Genomic DNA, 20410 nt, shown 5'->3' on the forward strand with positions numbered 1-20410 from the left:
GCCTCCTCCGGGCGTTGATAAGTGCCCGCCACGGCATCTTGTGTGCACTGCGCACCGCCGAGGGGAGAGACGTCCTTTGACGCCGGCCGCTCTCGTGATGCGAGGCGCACAATGGAAGAAGAAATCTATTGAAAGGGTTCGCAAGGAGGTCGCCTTCCCTCCAAACTGTGCCGCCACGCTTGGCAGCCGCAGTGGATGGACGGACAGTGCGAGGGCGAGCACAGTCCCGGGGCCGGTGCCTTATTGGATCGCGTTGGAAAACGCGCGAGTACAGTGCGCCCTGCCTCCGTCCGGAGTCTTGGTGTTGGGGTCATTGTGTGAACAGGCTGTCTTTATCGGATGCCCCCGATTTAGTAAACTCCACGTCGCTATCTCTCTCTCTCTCTCTCTCTCTGTGTTTACGGCAAGTGTCCGTTGGGACCCCGGGAGAGTCGTTTTTTGCGGCATTTGTGTCGGAGCTGTATACTCTGCCTTCGGTTGGCGTATGTAACTACAGCGGGTGCAGCACGGAAGGCATCGCGAAAGAATCCTCACGGCCTTTTCAGACGCTGCCCATCCCATCTCAGTTTTTAACGATGAACATAATCTTAGTCTTTATAAGCATATACGGGGCATGCATTACCCCCTGCACCATTGTACGCATACATGGCTGCTTATTTGTAAGTTACCCATGCTGTCTAGGAGAAGGAGAGGAATGACTAGTAGACGTAGAATAAGAGGATAGCCTCGGTGGGATTTACATGGGCTTCTGTGGGAGTCCTCTCTAGAAGAGCAGTGGGCAGGCGCTGTAATCCTACAACAATGGCAATTGGCGCAACCAGTGGGGATGCATTTTTGCTACAGTGGAGCATCTGCATTTTCAGTTCTCTTCCGGTTTCGTCCTCTTTCTTGTGTCTCATACGTACTTGCCGCTTCTTTTTCTTTTGCTCGTCATGGAGAGACTCCCTCCTGGAGTGAGACGCAGGAATGCGTCCGCGAGGACCATCTCGGTGGCAGCGGCGACGTCGTCCCTTGGGCCGTGCGACCGGGACGCGCCGGCGCTCTTTCTTTCCCGCCGTGCGTTTACGCACGCACGCACGCACACGCTTACGCGCACACGCAGACTGGCGCGCGGGTACTGCGGGGATGGGCGAGGTCGTCCCTGGGAAGCTGTCAGTCAAGCGCGCGGTGTAGGGTCGGCTCGATCGACCCCGATCCTTGACGCCTGCCGCCTCTGATCGACCGGAAGTGGAGGCGGCGAGCCACGAAACGCGTCCCCGTTCTCGGCCACCACAACTGCCGCTGACGCTGACGCCGACATTTTTCTCCGGCACGACACGGAAGAAGATTGGGTGGAGTTCGCCCCGAATTCGGGAAAAGGAAAGGAGGTGATGGGTCTAGCGAGGCGCCCGAGGCAAGTGAGGCGCTGCGGAGCTCTGTGATCATGCACTACTTGTGTACAACTCATCAAGTTTTCGTGCCTCCCCCCCCCCCCCCCCCAAAAAAAAAAAAAATGAAAATGCAACGAGATACGCTGATTGGATCGGAATTTAGAGTTGCCGCGTCAGCCCCGGGCGGGCCCGAAGCGCTCATATCGGTTTTTGGGTGTGTTGCCGAGGGGTTTTGGCGGACTGTGTACGGATCCGCTCTTTCGATAGCATTGTGATTTGGCAAATGCCACGGATATGTGATGGAAGCAAGTTGTGTCGCGAAGTTAGGGCACTCCGTGCAATTCAGCAGTGTTTTCTACATTTCTTGCTGTCCACTGACTGGCTATATAGTGACACGGAGCTGGGAGGCTTCTCTGTCTGGTTTCTGGCTGTTCTGGCTGTTCTTTATTAGGCGCCGCGGGGCCTTATGCTTGTATACCTCGGAGAAACAATTCACCAAAGATCACCATACAATGAGGAAGCCCGTTTGGTACAGATAAAGAACTCTTGTGTCAGGAGGCGCCACAGGTCTAGCTCTGCACTTTTGACGAAGATTGTCACGTTCGGATGGGCAGGGGCTTTGTGCGCGCAATTTTTATTGGGATCGGTATTGCGTCGGGGTGAAGTCCTCGCATGTAACAGTAACTGGCATGTTCGGTTCTTTGTTGCTGATGCTCTGTATGTCGGCATGATATTGAAGGACTCGCTGACGCATATCCATTAAGGCGCTCTTTTGGGCTAGATGGCTCATATCAGAACGCATATCAGCGGAAAGAACCTAGGAGTGACAGGGACAGCGGTCGTCGGTGGTACGTTTGTGTGTCACGTCACTGCTCTATTTTATGCGAGCAAGTTTACACGGCCTTTTAGGCAGACGTTCGCACTTCCATTTTAAAGAGCTCCAGACGCTTTGTGTGTCATTTCGATGTTTATCTCACTCCTTGGGCACTAATTACGGACAAGATTAAACTAGATGTGTAAACTGTGCTGCTGATGACGTACTCGCTCCCGCGTGTATCGCACAATCTGTGTGTGCGTGTACGAATCGCTTTCACGCGCTGCTAGTCACGCGGGCTCGAATCGACTCGCTTTCCTCCTGCTGCGCCCGCGACTGCCAAGACCGCCATGGCCTGCGCAGCCGTTCGAGGGAGCGAGGCTTCTCGTCATCGGTGCCACCGGAGAGGCTCTGCATACTCGACTGGCACTGCTGCCGCCGCTGCTGCTGTCAGTGGGGTCGTGTGTTGAACGGGGTCCCCCTCCGGTACGCGTGCATCGTCAGTTTTCCCGTGTCTCTCCCTCTCTTTCGCCGATGCACACCGCGCTGCCGCTTTTGTTGCTGCCGCCGCCTCGTTTTGATTTCTTCTCCATCTCGTTCCCTCGGGGTGGCGTGCGGAGGAGGCACAGCACCGAGAAGAAATGGCCCGCACTGGGGAGAGGTGAAGGAAGAAGAGAGCTTGTTTTTCCTTGCGGGTATTACGGCTCTCCGGAGAGGTTCCTTATTATCTGCCCGGCCAGGTCCTGTGAGGAGGCTGCGCGTCTCCTCGACGGGCGTCGTCGCCAGGCCGATATTCGCCTTCTTTCGCCTCCCTCGCCTTTTTTCTCTGGCCTACCTGAATTTTGTGAGCAGCCCGGCTCTTCCCTCGCCGTCCCCCTCTTTACTCTTTTTTCCCTCTTCTCGTCTCGATCCGAGACCGTTCATCCGGCTACTCCTTCGGTGTCCGCACCCTTTCCTTCGCCCCCTCAGCTCCCTCTCGTACGTGGCCCTATTTCTATTGATCGGCGGAATTCGCGGCCAAAAAAAGAGAAGCCGCTTGGGCCTCTCCTCTCCTCACATCTTCTCCTCCCTGAGAAGGTTTCTTGGCCCGTTTCTGTCCGATCGTGCGTTCCCCTCCGTTTTCTTATTCTTCTTTCAGCCCCTGGGGCGCACTCCTCCTACTTCGCCGTCGTCGACGCTGCATCGCGCGTGCAGGCAACCCCGTGATGCGTCGTCGACCTGCATTCGGCGCGGGCGCGTCGTCGTGCGCGGCGATTCTCGGCCACTGCCTTCCTTCAACGTCTTCTTGACACAAGCCTCGCGGCGTCACGGCGACCCCCTCTTCGTCGTGCGTTTTTCTTTGACGCGCGGTCCCTCCCTGCCTCCTCTGCACCGCGCGAACTCAATGCCGCGTAGCCCGCGAACACGCACGAATCCGTCGGTGTAACCTGCGTCGACGCCTTGGCTCGCGCGGCGACGAAGACTGCTTGCGATGGTCGCGCTGACCGCGGCTGCGGGGGACACCTCTGTCTTCGATCTTCTAACTTGGGTGACCCGACGGACGGACGGATTGTCCTGCGAATCGGCGGCTGGATTTAGTCCCGTGCTTCGCTCCAGGAGGACTGAGTGAAGAGTGCGGCGTCAAGCTGGGCTTCCGGAGCTCGGCTGGGCTTCCGAACTGCTGTGGACCGAACCTCGTGAACTGACGGATAAAGTGTTCGTTCTGTGCCCGTGTAGCCTGGATTTTCAATCAGTGAACGTGCTAGCGAGACGCTGAATCCTGGCGCCCAGTCGATTAGCAAAAAACTTCAAGTGCAACATTGCCGCGTACGCCCTGTTGTGTATCAACCAGGACAGTGAAACAGCGGGACCTTGTAGGCCACCTGCGCACTCCTGCATGTTTTCTTCCCAAAGCAACGGTGATTAGGCGAGTCCTCTCATCGTCGTTGTCTCACCTGCCGGATTGCATCGTTTGTGAGCAAAGGTGAGGGAAGGAGCTCTTCTCGTGGACCTCAGATGTGGTACCCAGCCTGTGACTTGACCTCGTCTACGTCTTTTGAGCGCACCGTCGGCGCGCATTGATCGACAAGAGTTGTTGAAGAGGAGCGCCTCTTCCGAAATCCGTGAGTCGCCGCGCTATTGGCACGCACTGTAGCGGCGGCCAGGAGTCGTGTGGCAGCTCTCGCGTCTGCCTGCATCGTTCTCTGTCTTCCTCTACCCCACGCTTCTCCTCCCGTTGCTCGGTGCGCATTGTGTTACTTCTTTTGTCCGCTTGGTGTCATACATTTCCATGTATCGCGTGTCGAGGCCGCGCACACGTCTCTCTATTTGAGCCTTACACATTCCCTCTACACGAGTCCGCTCTCTCGTCCGTGCTGTTGTCCTGCCAGCACCAAGCGTGGTATACTTGTCGCCTTTCTTTGTATCCGTCGCTATTTTGGCTCCTGCAAGCATGTTCTTTTTCAAGTGTGCTAGCTATTTTTTTTTTTTTTTTTTTTTTGCAGACAGATAGGGACGGCGGCCTTTTATTGCCGTTAGCGGCCACTGAAAATACCTAAGCTCTAGATGCCTGTATGACATTGGTTAGTCCTGATGGCACCGGGGCGAACGGGATACGACGCACGCCGTCGGCCCGGTCCTTCTTATCGTGCCATTGTGATGGCACGAAGAATGGCGACACTGGCATGCAGCGCGAGAACTAGGGCTGATAGGGCCGCCGGGTACTTTCGTTGGCGATAGGGCGCACGAGTTAGTTGGCAGCGAATTGAGGAGGCTTCTGTTTCCAAAATGCCGTTGCGTCGTTTTGAGTTGCGCCTTATCTTCGCGTGGCATGTTGACCCATGCAGCTCAACACAAATGCCGAGGAAACAATGGCTGCACGACTTTGGCATCAACTGACGCTGTTTTTTGTTTGGCTACGTTTAAACAAAAACTTTGTGGCGTTTCTGTTTATTCAGATTAACAGGGGTTCACAGCGAGGGTCGCTGTGAACCCCTGAAACATCTATATATATATATATATATATATATATATATATATATATATATATATATAAGCTCAAAGATAGTCACCAGAAATTGAAAAACATAACAGGCTTTAATTCACGACGTTTCGTAGTTGTAGGCTTGGGTTCAGATCGGCGTCTAGGCAACGCAAGCCAAATTAAGAGCCAGGATATAGGGCGGCTAGCCAAGACGGGGAGGAGAGAAGAACAAGGGGGAGACAAGAGGAATAGACGTTATGGGATGCTGAAGGCCACTATGTCGGGTCCGAAACGAAAGTGGCTTGTTGCTCTAGGATTTTCATTTAGTTCTCTCTCATTAGTTGAGTTAGGTTTATGGGGGGTTTAACGTACTAAAGCAACTGAGGCTTTGAGGGACGCCGTAGGGAAGGGCTCCGGAAATTTCGACCACCTGGGGTGATTTAACGTGCACTGACATCGCACAGTACACGGGCCTCTAGAATTCCGCCTCCATCGAAATTAGACCGCCGCGGCCGGGATCGAACCCGTGTCTTTTGATCAGGTCAGCAGCCGAGCGCCATAACCACTGAGCCACCGCGGCGGTCTCTCTCTTTCTCTCATTAGTTGAATGCGGGAGGTAGTGTATGCATGAAAGGCACATGTGGTACAGTAGAGCTTGGAAGACGCAGTTATGAAAACAGTCCTATCCAGAAGCAGATATGAAAACAATCCTGAGCCTTTCCGGAACGATCAGCCCAAGAGCTCGAGGCAGACAGTAACTCTTCTGCTAGCGACTGCAGCTTGTGGGTGATCTCGTCGCTCTATAGACTCGTAAGGCTTTTACCTGCGGGAAGCCTCTTGACGCGTAGCTCGGAAAAAACTTTCTAGCCGGTTCCGGTGCCTGTTCTTTTTATTATTATTATTCTTTTATTGCCTTCCTGACTCTGACGTTGAACGTCGGACGCCGTTAATTGATTTTGGCGGAAACACCTGTTATTCGGCATTGCACCGACGGTCTCGAGGTCTTCTCATGTGGCCATTTTTCTTCGCTACTTGCCTGCGCTGGCATGCGGCAGCTCGGCCTCGAACGGAACGTGGTCCCCTGCTCAGCGGTATATATACAGTACCCGTAGCGTTTCGTTAGCGACGTCTGCAGAATGAGCCGAGTTTGAGATCAGGTGGCTGGAATTCGAAGCGATAGCCTTTTCGTCTTTATCCATAGCTGCGCAGTGCGACTCGTGCAGTGAAGCGTCGTTATTCCCGTAATAAGTTCACAAGACACGCCGGCTGGCTTCAGGGGTTTTGTGGTCTCGCGAGGTGCTATAATTGCATCCGCGGCACCTTCGCCTTGATGGGAGCACCGGTTATATCGAAACTTTTCGCCGTTTCATTGACTTCGTAATAGCGACTGCCCGCCGTGTATATTCGGGTGGCAGCGAATTACGAGCGATTGGCATCGCCACGGGGAGCCTGCCGTCTATAGCTCGTGTACGCGTTGGAAGGCGCCGATTTAGGTGGCCGCGACGCCGCACTGGCCGTCGCCGCACTCCTTTTGCTGCTTTTTCGAATCCCACAGTCGGCACGGCGGCCGGTCCCCCTACGGTGGCTCCACGAGTGTACCGCATTTACGCGATTGTAGTGCGCACTTTTTTGGTGCGCGAGCGCGTATAGTGGCAGTTCTCTGCATTTAAGCGTTGTGTTTGTTTTTCTGAAGCCTCTTTTGTGGTAGGCTGCCCACCTGGCAAGGCGTGTGTACGTAATATATAATTAGTTACGAAGAAGGTACTATGAACCAGAAGTTATGTTTCGACTAGGTAATATATATATCGGGTCACTAGGTCACGTGACCTAGGTGGCAGGTGGACGACAAACAATGCAAAACAATGGTCACACAGCGCTAGCGCACCTAATTCGGCTTTGGTCTAACCACGCAAATCGACTGCCACCTTTTTTTTTGCAAATTGAGCCTTATAATGACATGCACCTTAAAATCGGATACACAAGATAAAATGTCCAATTTCGCATATGTGGGCATTAACCCATCAACGCTATCTCACCATACCCTAAAGGTGGAGTTTAAGTGTCGCCTCCAATTATTCCTCTTAGCGGTCCCTGGCTTGGCCGTTAAATGGGATTGCGAGGAGTGCACTGTATTTTCGTGTTGCCTAGTATACGTGGCAGCACTGGGCGCGCCTGCACTTAATGCGGGCGTCGAAAAGGTGCCACACTATGCATTCGACACGGCGCCAGGAGCTGCCTGTCCGCGTTCGTTCGGCGCGCGATCGAGGAGCCAGCCGTGTGCGTAACGGACGAACGCGAAGAAGCTTGGATGCCTGCGTAGGTATAGGCTTTCCTTTCGAGTGGTCGGGTGGAGCGCAGTGGGCTTTGGTCACCGATACCGCGCGTCGACTGCACGGAGCCTGACTGCCGTGATTGCGGCGGGATTGTTGGGTACGTGTACTCACGCGAGAAAAATGCCTTCGTCCCGAGAGTCGGCCTCGACTGATCGCACGCACGCGTGTAATGGGTGTGCGTCGTCGCCCCGCAAGCCGATTGGGGACCGCTGTCACGTCCACCCTTTTCTCTTTGCGAAACAATTTAATCGGCCGTGACGTTGCACTGAGGGGGAAAAGAATTGCAGGAACGCGAACCGTATGGGTTGCCGACCGACCGGCCGAGGTTTTGTTTCCTTGCCTCGCTATTCGGTCGGCTCGTTTCAAGGACTTCGTTGCTGTACTTGAAGGGCGCGGAAAAAAAAAGAAAGAAACTGCAGGTTGCTGTGCCCTGGTCTTTGTCTTAACTGCCTCGTTGCACGATTTCCTGTGCTTTGCGTCCCGGTATATATGCGAGGAAGCGCTAGTCGTAACGCTGCTGATTACTGTTAGAACGTCTAATAACACAAACATATTGTCCGTAAATGCCTCCCCCCCCCTCCCGCTCCCCCCCCCCCAAAAAAAAAAGAAAAGAAAAAAAGAAAAGCCATTCGTGCCGCTCATTCGTGAATGTCGCGAGAAGCTTCAATATTTTTTTCCTTTCCTTGGATGGTGTCTAGGAGCACTGGCCGTTTAAGAACTCCGATAAATTCGCTATACATTTCACTCAAAGATATTCTCTCGAACGTTCTTTGAGTACCGTCGTTCTGAAGTATTGAAAAGGTAAATGCGCCATAAGGAGGTCAGGAGAGATTAAGAAAGCAATCCCTGATGTAGGCGCGGATTGAAAATTGGTTTGCAGCCTTGCAGGTGCACAGGTAACTGCATATCGAAGCATATCGAGAAAATACAAACGCCCGCATGAAACGAGAAACATGCTTCGCAAAAGCCGAGGTTGCATAGACTGCTCATCGTGCTTGGCGTCACACTACAGAAGTTCTCTTCATTCGCCGCATGGTGTGCAAAGCTTTTGTGGTGATGACAGCGAACGCCAGAGTAGTGCATTGCCAGACCGGCTACGGGAAAGGCACTGCGTTGCCTTGCTCCGACTACTGCGCGAGCCCAAGCTCCGATCGTCTTCGTTGCGTTGTTTTCGCTTGCGATGATGAATTCGTAATGTCGGAAGAGCTCGTATCATGGTAATATTCGTAATGTCGAAAGAAATTGTGCTGCGTATGTCACGGAAGTGTAGTAGTGCTAGACAACATAACGATCGCCGCATTTACTGTTGGAGCTATGTATATCGGTTCTCTTGTAGCCAATTAATTGTCGCAACAAAGCTTCCCTAGTTACCGTTGAAATTTTTGATAAGGAGTTGGGGTGCGTTTAAATCTCTGCACCATTGCCAAAAGGCAGACCTAGTTAAGTGCTGGACGCAAGGCGCCTCGGTGCTCATGACTATACAGATCTTCCCGCAGTTTCTCAGCTTCTGATTTTAGTGCAGCACGTGACGACGCTCATTTCCCCGCTACCCCGGCTTTGTCGTAAATCTGGCTCGAAACACCCGGTGTCACTCTTCCATCGCATAACTGAGAAGCCTCTCTCTTTGGACACCTTCCCAGAGCTTCTGCTTGGCTTGATCTCTGTTTCTGTACACATGCCACGGAAAAATGTGTTGCTTCTTAATTCCCGATGGTGTCTGCACGGTCGAAGACAATGGAGCTCTTCCTTAGTCAAGAAACGATAAGGGCGTATTTTGCGTGCCTTCATCGTAGATTGACGACTGAATCGTCGACCTGGATTACCTACTATGGTAAACGTCGTGCTTGCTTGCGTGTCAGGGATTTTTATCGTGTGTCCGACCCGAAGCACCGCGAACACCGCTCGCTGGCTGCTGCGATAAGTGTGCATCGCTTTCTTCGAGGCGCATAACTCGCGCGCCACACGCGTAAACACGCGGTCCACCGCGCACGCGCGTGCCTTCTTGCGCGGTGGGCGTGGCACTTCACTCGGACGGAGTCTTCGCGCGCCTCGGTTCCCGACGTTTGTGTCACGTGGGGAGGCGGTTCCGGTTGCGTGCTCTCTGCGCCTCTCCATAGAGGACTCCGCTGCGATAAGGGCTACAGCAGCAGCAAGGGCGACGGATGGATAGCTGGACGTCTCCCTCTTTGCGAGGAGTCCCTGATAACGCCCCCCCCCCCCCCCCCTTTATTTCTGCGTGTTGTGCCACACCGCATTCCTTGGCCCTAATCTTTACCCTCGCGACGACAGCGGCAAAGGCCGAAGTCGGCACGTAACGCGCGCGTAGCCGAGGGTACGCGACGCCGCGTATTGTTTTCTGGCCGGATTCAGCGCCGGCGGTGTGCCGTCGTCGTAGCCGCCGCCTTTATTCGCCGCGATGAAGGCCCTGTGGGACACGCTGCGACGCCGACGGCCCAGGCAACGCCCAGGCATTCAGGAGGACGCCGCCAGCGACGACGACGACGAATGGTAAATGAGGGAAACGAGGGAGAGAGAGAGAAAAAAAGCTTTCTCCTCGGCCCGCGTTTGCCTGACTTTCGCTTCGTTGCCGTTCGCGTTCTCGTGTTTCGTTAGCTTGGCGTCGCCTCGCATGGCACGGTTGTGGCCGCGGATAGATTGGTTTCTGAGATCGCGACGTTTGCGAAACTTCCCCTTGCGTAACTGCGTGGCTTTTGCCTTTGCAGAGAAAATTTTTCGTTAGCAGACGTCCATAGTCTGCGTAGAACAGTTATCTGAAGTGTCGGCATGGCAGCGCAATTTCTGGCATCATAACGCAAGCCTGGTCCGCCAGGAGCTAGCAGCGACCCCAGCATCTTCGCTGGTGGTCTGTCGCTATTCGAGGTATGCCATTCGCCGGCCGATCAAGCAGCTTTCCTCGAGACAGCACAGTTTTTTGAGCTCCGCATTTGTTCTGTGATATGCCTTTTCTTGCTGTTTAGTAAACCACTCTGCGTACGTTCTTTCTGTTGTGCACGACTGTAATTGAAGAAGGGCTGCTCGAGAATAAACAAAGCTTAGTGGATAAATAAATGGCCTTGTCGGTGTCTCACTCTCGTACGATTTCGTAGCCGCTACGCGTGGTCTGTTTCCAAGCGGCGATCAAAGTGAACAAAGACGAAGCAAATGTAGTTGCGCTGTCCGCTGTGGAAAAGGTGGCATTCTTCAATCACTCGTGCGCATGCAAACAGTCTGTGTACCAACTCGGCCAACGTTACACTCTGCTCGAGCAATTGCTAGTTCATATTTATCCTTCGTCGTGTATTTTGTGTCTTAATGGCTCATGCTTTCTTTTTTTTTTCCTGATTTCTGTTGCTTTGAAGGCGTAACAATTCTCGTTATCTGGTACCAACCTTTAAAAAAAAAAATGAAAGGTAGCGCCGTCGATGTGCTGGTGGATATTTACGGCTGTGCGCGGCGTTCTTTCCTAAGTGGCCTTTTTTCAAGTGGATCGCTTCATCGAAACTCTTATAAAAGGCCAAGACCCTGTTCTTCCCAGACAACGGGTCACTGTGCCTGCCTTGTTATCTGTAGCGGTCCCGCTGTGACAGCTGCGCGACCGAACTGCAAACGACGGAAAACACGAAGAAAAGGGCCGTCGGTATTGCGGGCCCTCACGCCCACGTTTTTGTGGCAGGCCGCGCCGTAATTAAACCGAGGCGCCCGCAGCCCGTAAGGTTTTGCCTTTCTATGCCTTCCCGAAAAAAAAAAAATGAAAATAATTGCAGGACTTACATGCTTAGACAGAATTTATACCCGTCTCTCTAATTGACGCACATTTTGCTGCGGTGATGCTATCCGCTTGGAGCAAAGTCCAGCTCCTCATCAGAAAGCATGGGGCGTCCTCGCGTGCACATTTTTCCAAGAACTTGAATCTGCATGCGTCGGCGTAACTCATTCCTCGCCAGTGTTCACGTTCGAGGCTGGACAGCGACGCAGCGTCGCCGAACGTCGATATCTCGTGACGACGCCTGCATTAACTCCATCGTTATCGCCCGCCGTTCCTTAGCACTGGTGTGTGTTGCGAAAGGCGTTCATTTTTTTGCGCCGACGCATCAATAATCTCTACAGGTGTCTGGCTTGCCCCGTTATCGATATCTAGAACCGCCGCGAACCCCACGTCGGTGCCTTCGGAATGTGGAGTCGGCCAGGGTCGTCGGTATATCTGAAATCAACCTCTGAACCTGCCCCAGCGATACAGCTGTAGGTCGCGCTAGACGTTAACGCATGTAACCTCGCAACCCCTAAACACACCCTTTCAGTGCTGAGTGCAAACTGTGCGCTGCTCCACTGAGCAGTACATGCCGTGTGTAGGCGATAGTGTATGCACGGTGTCTAGAAAATAAACGCGCGATATGGAAGCGTCATGGAAAAACACAGCGCCAATTCCGGATGCCTGTCATCTTCCGGGGGCTATCAGTTTTGTTGTCCGAGGTGTTCTTTGTTGATGCGAGTCCCCAGCGTTATGGATTCCTCCGCGATGAGGCTCCGAAACCGGAACTCATCTGAGCCTATACACTGTGTTTTATCGGAAACGTCTTCCGTGATGTGTTCAGAGCGAGCGAGCTGGCGTGCAGTGAAGGGCTCTTCTCCGTTTGTTTCGAGTTTGTTCGATGCTGCGCCTGCGTGGTACGAGTCGTGCCAGAGCCTCGAAGCCCTCGTTGTGCCAATGCCTTATCGTGCAGCCACTGATTTCGAATTGTTCGTGCTGCTGGCGTGCCACAGGCTCTGGCTATTTCTCTGGTGGAAAAAATGTCGGCGCGAACAGCACCAAAACACTAGTGAGGCACGTGAAAGGTCAGCACAAAACAGCTGCTGGCTTACAACTGTTTATTTGCATGGGTTCCCAGCGAGCAAAGGAGGACATCTAGTCGAGACTGTCTACCTAATCGAAGCCAGTGGCCATTGCGTAACTGCCCATTCAGTATGTCTATGTGACGGGCTATTATTTGTAGACCTGGGTTGTGTTTATCTTGGTGCTCAAGCTGGCAAAGTAGGTTTCACCTTTCTTGACAGTCTCCGTCTGTGTCGTTTGGGGCCATTGCTTGCGCGCGTGTTCGTCCTGTTCGTCCTGTTCGCGGGGAAAATATTTCAGTGGAGTAATGTTCCAACTAATCTCAGAAGCACTACGTGTAGCTGTCTGTTCGGCAGCAGTGCTCCGGAGAGAGACAGAGAGTGTAATTATTTTAATCCTTTAATACGTTTAGCAACGTTGACGTCTTTCGCAATAAACTTGCTTTACTACTTGCACCGTAATTAATATCATGTCCAAGCCGCAGCGCTAGCTTGGGAGATGAGTGCCATGCAGATTCGATGGAGCATATCAGACTCGCGAAGTTCTGTTGCCAACATTGCTGCAGACAGAGCTCTAATCACCAGGACGAAATAGAAGGCGTGCTTTGTTAGCCCTGAATATAGAATCCTCCCCTCCAACCGCCTCTACACCTCCTTAAAAGTCGAACAGTGAGAGGAGGGGTGGCTGTGTAGTCGTAAGCAACATTGTTGTGTTGAACGGCGCATAGTTCAAGCAAAGTTGTGCTACAGACAAGACAGGCTCTTAATAAACGAGGTAAATGCTGCTACGTTAGCCGCTTTTCTTGCGGTGATGTGTATACATAAAGCGTTTGTTCGTTTGAAGTGACTTAGCTGAAGGGAATTGTCTTTCTATGACGTCGACCTGCAGGGAACACGAGTGCTGAGAGGCGATGGCCTGCTGCCCAGAATAAAAAAAAAGAAATACGCAAAGGATGCATTGGGACTCGTAAAGGACTGCAGGAGGGATTACGGCGCGGCGAGATACACACGCACTTCAACCCTATTGTTGCGCTCTCGAAAGGTTCAACGCAGCAGGCGGTCCTCCCTCTTGATAGTGGCTTGTTTCTGGAGCGCTGTTAAGGCTCACCAGCGCTCCGGGCCTTATCGATACGTGGGCGCACCCGATAGCCCGTGCCGGTCTATTTATTGCTGCGGTTTCTGTGGTGGCTTTGTGGGGCGTGTAGCGGGTGCAATTAAGTCGCACCAGCTTGGGTCATGCCCGCAGTCCTCCCTTGCACTCCTCTGGTGTGACCTAGGGTCGCAGGTTGCTTGCGAAAGATGTGACGAAGACTGACTTTTGGCACAACGCTTTGCTCAGGGGCACCGCGGTCAAGGGAGCTGCCGGGTCGTTACTGAAAGGTGCCCATTGGAAAGTGAGATAAGAAATTTTGAGAACCGAAATTGTCTCACTTTTTTGAAACCGCCGTAATTTTCCAGATGCTGCAATGAAAAAGGGCGGGACATAGGGACTTTGAGTTCTGATTTAGGGAGTTTTGTATTGCGGTATGCAACTTCATGCACTGAGAACAGGACGCACACCTCACGGCTCGATGACGACCGTTGCCGGTCGTCCAGTAGCTTGGAATATTTTGTAAAGGACACTGCGTGGTCCGCTTCGCGATATCCTCCTGTTTTGACTTCGATGCCTGTGTTTATGAATGAGCGACGACGGCGACCTGACAAGCGGATGATTTATTCTTGTATGAAGTCTTCATATCATCTGCACGCGGTCACTGCGGCGCTGCCAGGGCATCCTGCACAATACTAGTATGAGCTGGTTGTCCCTAGTGGCCTGTCTCCATCAATCATGTGTATAACCGTGAACAAAAAGGATCCGGATTGACATGTCGTTGTCATTGGGTGTGAGGCATTGTAAAATAGCTGACACCCCGGATAAAGAAAGTACCGTGTTGTAAGTGCTGCTGGGGCCGTTGAATAAGTGCTGGCGGGTTTTTATCAAAGCGGCAACCGCTGCTGTTGTGTGCGTTTTGACATTTTGACACATAGCTGAAGTTGCTTGAAGGACTTGCTATCAACGGAGGCATGATCTCGCTGCTTGAGGAATCCTGCGGTATAGCGGCCAATCAGCCTCTTGCTTTGAAGCACTTGTTTCCCTTCGTATTTTTTACAACTATAGAAGCGGTATGCATTTAATTGTTTCTTTACACGTCACGATCTTGGGCAAAATCAGGCGCTGTGGAATGGGATCAGTTTCCGTAGCATGAGGGGGGACAGTTCGCAGTGCATTTCTTTGAGCTTCTGTGTGTACCAGTAAAAATAAAATGAATAAATGCGGCGCACAAGTGCAACAAATCCAAGGAGGTAAACAGCGAGCATATCAGAGAAGGAACGAGGAAGTGAATATGTATACGTGCGTGCGCTCTGAAGAGGTCTCTTGAACTGTGTGTCTACGCCGTATCACCCGAGCCTGGAAGCCGTCTTCGAACTACTTCACCGTTGGGAAACTGAAGTGCAAGGAATGGACGGTATCTTGTCCGATAGTGAGCGGCTTCGGGGGGTGCGTCTGGCGTTTGTGTACGTTCTTGTGTCCTTGGGCGTTACCGCGTCGGCTCGTAGTCGTTTTAAATGGCTCTTTCTTGTTGTTTCGCAAGCTTCCCTTTGGTACTCGCTTTCCCGTTTATCAGATATCCCGTGCTTCCACCACGCGCCCTCCACTGTCATTGACGCTCTGTCTCCGATTGCCTTTCTCCTTCCATCCCCGAGGAAGTAGGAGTGCCGCGAGGTGATGCGGTATTGCGAGTTTGAAACAACAGCTGTCGAAACCCATTACGCAATGCCCCGCAGCGACGGCCGGCAAAGGATATGTTGGTCACGAATTGCCGCGGTCTTCGACGGGGCGTTGATGATCTGGTAATGCGCGGACGCGCCTGGGAAGCAAGGGGAAATAAATCTTTATTGGCAGTGTCTTGTTTCCAAATTACTGACGTACGCGACAGTCGCGTGACACTCTCTCTCTGTCTCTGGAAGAATACAGCGTTACGTAGACTATAGAGCTGACGCCAGCAAACGCCGAAACGGTTAACACTCAGAACGGGTCGTGCTTGGCGTCTCTCCATGCAGGGGTTGGCCAGTGATAAACTGTATAGTCAAACGTGAGCTGTGTCACCTCGGGCGCCGACAGGCTGTCGTCAGCTAGCTGCGCGCGCTTATGCGGCGTTTCTTTCCTGGCAAGAAGCCGTATAAAGTGCCGCTCTTGGCATTGTTGGCAAGGTTTCACGTCAATGCACTGAGCCTATCTATATAAGGATGCCCGCATGCAGTCGATGAAAGGCCTCATCCATCGCGCGTGTCGCAACGGCGAGCGCCCTGGCAACAGCGGATGATGTCTCGGCACGCGCGTCGAAGAGCAGCTTGTAGTGGCGGTGAAAGCGGCGCCGTCGCGCGGCGGCGGGCGAGCTCGGCGCGGAGCCGCTTGTCTGAGCCCGCACCGGTTGGGTCCCTCGGCATATCGCGTGCGGAACAATGCGTGCTGCGGGCACGCGTGCAAACGAGACGCCGCTGCCGTTCGCGGTGGTGCGAGATGGCGAGTCGCGATAAGGCGTGCCACGGGTATACGCAAGCATCATGGAGGTTTTCATTGAGCGTGAACTGCCGTAGCTTGTGCGAAACATTGAGCATCTTGCTCGGGGGTCGAACGTTAATGGAACGCAGTATCAGGCGAAACACTTCCAGCGCAATATTTGCCCTAAGCCTGGAATTGGTTGGCTTATGGGGTTTAACGTCCCAAAGCGGCTCAGGCTATGAGAGACGCCGTAGTGAAGGGCTCCGGAAATTTCGACCACCTGGGGTTCCTTAACGTGCACTGACATCGCACAGTACACGGGCCTCTAGAATTTCTCCTCCATAGAAATTGAGCGGCCGCGGCCGGGATCGAACCCGCGTCTTTTGGGTCAGCAGCCGAGCACCATAACCACTGAGCCACCGCGGCGGAATAGTTCTTTGCTGCCTAATTCTGAGGGCCGTTAGCACGAATAAGCCTATATGGGAGTAAGTAGGGAGTAAACCGGCCTCTAGCGCACTATCTTTTAGGGGCAAGGTGTGCCCAAGTCCCGGAGTATATTTCTATCAGCAAATGTACGGAGTGCTTACTCTTAGCCATACGTGTACGCAAAATCGCGCCACGTGCGTAGGACAGTGATTGCAGAGTTTTTCCCCGCTGTTGTCGATCGAAACACGTGAACCCTCGGTGGGAAACGTTGCACAAATCTTTCGTCACGCCGTGGTCGCGGGAGGCTCCGCATTCCGGCCGTGCTTGCGGCGTCGGCCCCCGGTACGAAACAGCGCAGATAAGGTCGAGTTTAAGGCGTGGACAGCGAGTGTCTCCCAGAATGCGTATGCGTTCACAAATATTTGCTCGCGGTGCTGTCGCGACGAGGACGCAACGCACCTCCGGAGTTAGTCGCGTCCAGGCAATTCGAACGCTAGTGAAAGTGCAGATAAGGGGCTTCGCGTCCCTTATTGTCATTGGGAATGAATGGCCTTGTCGTGTGCAATTGGCTCTCTTCGATTTGCATGCCTTGTGGCCTGCTGAAGGGGGCGTGACCGGAGGGCTTCCCGGGCCAAGATTTCCACTCCTGATGCAGCGCAACCGCACTTTGAGGAGGGGGCAAACTTCCACTCCTTTCTTTTTTTTTCTTTAGTATAGAAGACCTTTGCAGTTGACGTCTACGCTGCTGGCCCGCTTGTTTGAGGCTACGAACCTGGTAGCGGCGCTGCTGTAGAACTCCTCGCTTCGCGTCTTTCTTCCGTTCTGTTTTTTTTTTTCTCAATGTTGTTTTAATTTCTGCGAAAAGCTTTGTAGCAGTATCAGTGTCATGAGCGCTGGACATTTACGAGGCACGACTAATCAATGTACAGCCGATGACTCTTCTGTCTCTTGTGAAGCCTAATGCAGTACCGACAGTTAGTGTGCTCTCAAAAGACGAGAAGATTACAGCCGCTGAAAGAAAAAAAAAATGTGCGAAACGTGTTGGTTAGTGCGAGCTTTCTTAGGCTGGCATGTTGGAAGAAGCACCTCTGGAAGCAAAAATTTAGATCTGGCCGAGAACAAAGAAGGTGTTGATCTTCCGAGGCGAGCATGCGCAGATGAGGACTGAGGGCCAATTCGCTCAGTCACTGTCCTGTGTTCGCAGTTTCTGCGCGGGGGGACTGATTTTTAAGCCTCGTGGTTGTGCCTTCGCCATCAGTTCTGTGAGGCAGTTCTTGAAGTGGGTAGCGCTGTGCCGCGAAGCGCCTTGGCTGCGTAGTAGCAGCTCGCGCATTTTCCCACCCATTGTCCCATTGCGAGAGCGGCACCGCGAACAACTGCGACGTCGTTTCAAGTTCGCGTGGCCTTGTTTGAATAGTCTCACGCTCTCGCTGCTATGGCTGCGAGGAGTAGTGAACAAAAACAAAAAGCGAACATAACCTCTCGCCTCCGCGTGTGAAACTTGAGGAAAAGGGTTTTGCAATGGGGACACACGAGGAACTGTCCCGACTTAACGAGCTACCCGCTGACGTACGCATTGCGCAGAGCGGTGCTATAATAATCGAGCCCCTTCTTGATACCTCTTGGCTGCAGGGTGCATCTCTCGCTTGCAGCTTGGGCGCCGTGTGTGTAAGAGACCTAATAATCGCGATCGATTATTACGTCGACTGTTGTGAGCGCAATGATCGACGCGAGCGTGGCCGTGAAGGAAGCTTCGGGCAGTTTTTCGAAACGCGCCCCAGCATAGCTTTTTTTTCCTGGCAATAAATAGCCGCGCGCTTGGGTTTGGTAGCCTTGACCAAAATGAGAGTAGCCGCTAGCGCTGCGATGCATCTGTTGCCACTGGGATCTATCGCGTGGTTACTTTTCCTTCTGTTCAGACTTCCTCGATGCCTGCAAATAAATGCCCGCATGTAAGTCTTCTCACAGCATGGAGCGCAGTTCGTTTTCTGTTGTGCGCTTGACAGATATTGCGCTGTACGTCTTTGTCGCACCTCGACAATGGTGTTCTGCCTTTGAACTAAGAGTGTTTCAATACTTTAGTTTGTCTTAGTTAGTTCTTCGAGGGAGTTTTTGGAGAGCACGGTGTGGCAAAAATAACACGCAGCACTACTGCTGCTCTGTGCACTATGAACGGGAGACGGTTAGTTTGGATTGTATTGATAAGCGGAGCTAATTGACGGTGCTTATTGCTTGCTGCTAGGTGCACCGTATATGAGTTCCTAAAGCAAGGAATCATGGCTATGTTCGCTGCTGTTACCTAATCGAACGAACTTTTACTCCGGTGGCGCATTCGATAACCTCCAACGCCAGGTTAGGGCTGCGCTTCTATGGTGCGCTTCTAGTGTTGGTCGCGAGGACACGACCGTAGCTTGGCCTGTTGAATCGAGCAACATGTGTTCGTGTCGCTAATGTTCTGCGCTCTTCGAATGAACTGAAAGGCCATTCGTACGTGGCGCAATGCTCGCGGTCTACGAGGTCTTGCGTGTACGCGCAACCGGCGGAGCCGTTGAACCGGGAAAATTACAGGACAAAAATGAAAGAGGCAGACCCATTAATATTGCCCGTACGCTGCAATTCCCCGAGTAGTGCAGAGCATTGGTCCGTTCGATTTTCACGTCCTGGAGCTTCGATTCGTGCGTACGCGCTCGCAATACCTTCAGTCTGTAGCAGAGCGCGAACGGCAAGAAAGAAAAAAAGAAAAGTTTGAAGGTTGATTGCGAGCCGTAACCCGCTTTCCCAGGGCTGGCAACGGCGGCGTCGTGTGCTGTCCTCGGCGCCTGCCATTAAAGACGTCCGCCAAATAGCCTCAGTGGTCGTCGCCGAATGAAACGAAAACGTGTCGCGCGACGCCTGCAGCCGCGTGCTTCGCCGCCGTGCAAACGCCAATTGAGATCGTCCCGCCTTTGGCTGGGCTAGGGAGAGCTCGCGCAAGCGACTATTTATAGGCGCCGCCACTGGGTACACACGGTTGCGTGTGTGTGTGTGCGTTGCTCGCTTGGACAAACTGGTCTCCATCCCGCTGGCGCGGGATTGGGTTGAAAGGAAGGCGAGAGGCGGCTATCGCAGTTGACCGCAAGTTTGCCCGCGGTTCCTCCCCGACCTTGACGTATCTCTCTCCTCTCGTGTGGGGTGAACTTTCGTTGCGCTGAGCAAAATCGCTCCGAGCAGTTGCGCGTTTACGAAACGTGGGTCGCGCGGATCGTGCTGCTCCCGTGGCTAAGCAGGCGCGGTGGAGAGAGTGGAGCGTTGCTTACAACGGCGATGAAACGGCGTCGAATTAGACTGCCGCCTTCGGCGCTGTTGCGCGCCTGGTCGCTGATTTGCCTAGACACGCGGTCGGCGAGGAAAGTGGCCCGATGTGTGTTGCACTCCATCCGCAGGCGTTGCTGCAGGGAACGTTCTGGCACTGGCATGCCTGACCGCTCTCTTTTTCGGCATCCCTTAATATCAACACTCGAGGACTCGCAGGGAAGGAGTGAGCAGCCTCTGAGTGCTTTCTTCTTTTGTTCTGCTGTCCATGGAGCAAGCGCCTGGGGTGCACCTGAAATGGAGCACTCTAAAGCAGAGCGCCACGATCACTGCTCGATTTTCAGTTTGGTGAATTCGCTAGGATGTGTGACGAATGCAGAGCGGTGCACTGTCGTTCTGGCGTTAATTTCGGCATCAAGGTGACCTGTCTTTTGTACGTTAAAATGCGATCATCTGTGACGTGTCGTTAGGTAGCTGAAGCAACAGACTGAGACCTCGGCTCATCCTGTCAGTCGGGCATCTGGCTCCTTCTCAGCTCTCTGCTTCTGTGCGTGGTGTGTTGCTGAAACTTAAAGGTGTGGGCAGTGTACGTAGTGAAAGCGCAGCACATACCACTCGGAGGTACTGCAGTAACATGAGCGGTCGTTTGACAGAATGCTGCAGCATGGTGATGATTATTTTTTTTATGTTGCAAAGACATCTGCGGCCAAAGTGCGCGAGGTTTTAGACGTGTGGTCAAAGACCCATTTCCTAGGCATTTCACCGTAAATGAGCCAATAAGCATCAGGCCAGGGCAAGGCTTGTACCCGCTGTTTCACCGGTGGGTATACACTTCACTGT

At 53.0% G+C, this 20410-nt stretch overlaps 1 protein-coding gene across 4 annotated transcripts in view; it reads left to right on the top strand.

Annotated features, from left to right (window-relative positions):
- LOC149341831 (uncharacterized) overlaps positions 1–20410 on the top strand; it is a 178186-nt gene that overhangs the window by 103053 nt on the left and 54723 nt on the right. For 2 of the 4 annotated variants that reach the window (XM_089544058.1, XM_089544060.1), the window contains exon 1: positions 9754–9987. The exons of the other annotated variants lie outside the window; for them this stretch is intronic. In XM_089544058.1, the coding sequence (XP_089400184.1) occupies positions 9896–9987 (92 nt within the window). In that variant the 5' untranslated portion in view covers positions 9754–9895. Of the gene's footprint in view, positions 1–9753; positions 9988–20410 lie in introns of those variants that run through there. 4 annotated transcript variants of the gene reach the window in all.

The sequence above is a fragment of the Amblyomma mixtum genome, chromosome 5, assembly GCF_055824585.1.
Source record: "Amblyomma mixtum isolate Tamu chromosome 5, ASM5582458v1, whole genome shotgun sequence".
Classification (NCBI taxonomy): domain Eukaryota; kingdom Metazoa; phylum Arthropoda; class Arachnida; order Ixodida; family Ixodidae; genus Amblyomma; species Amblyomma mixtum.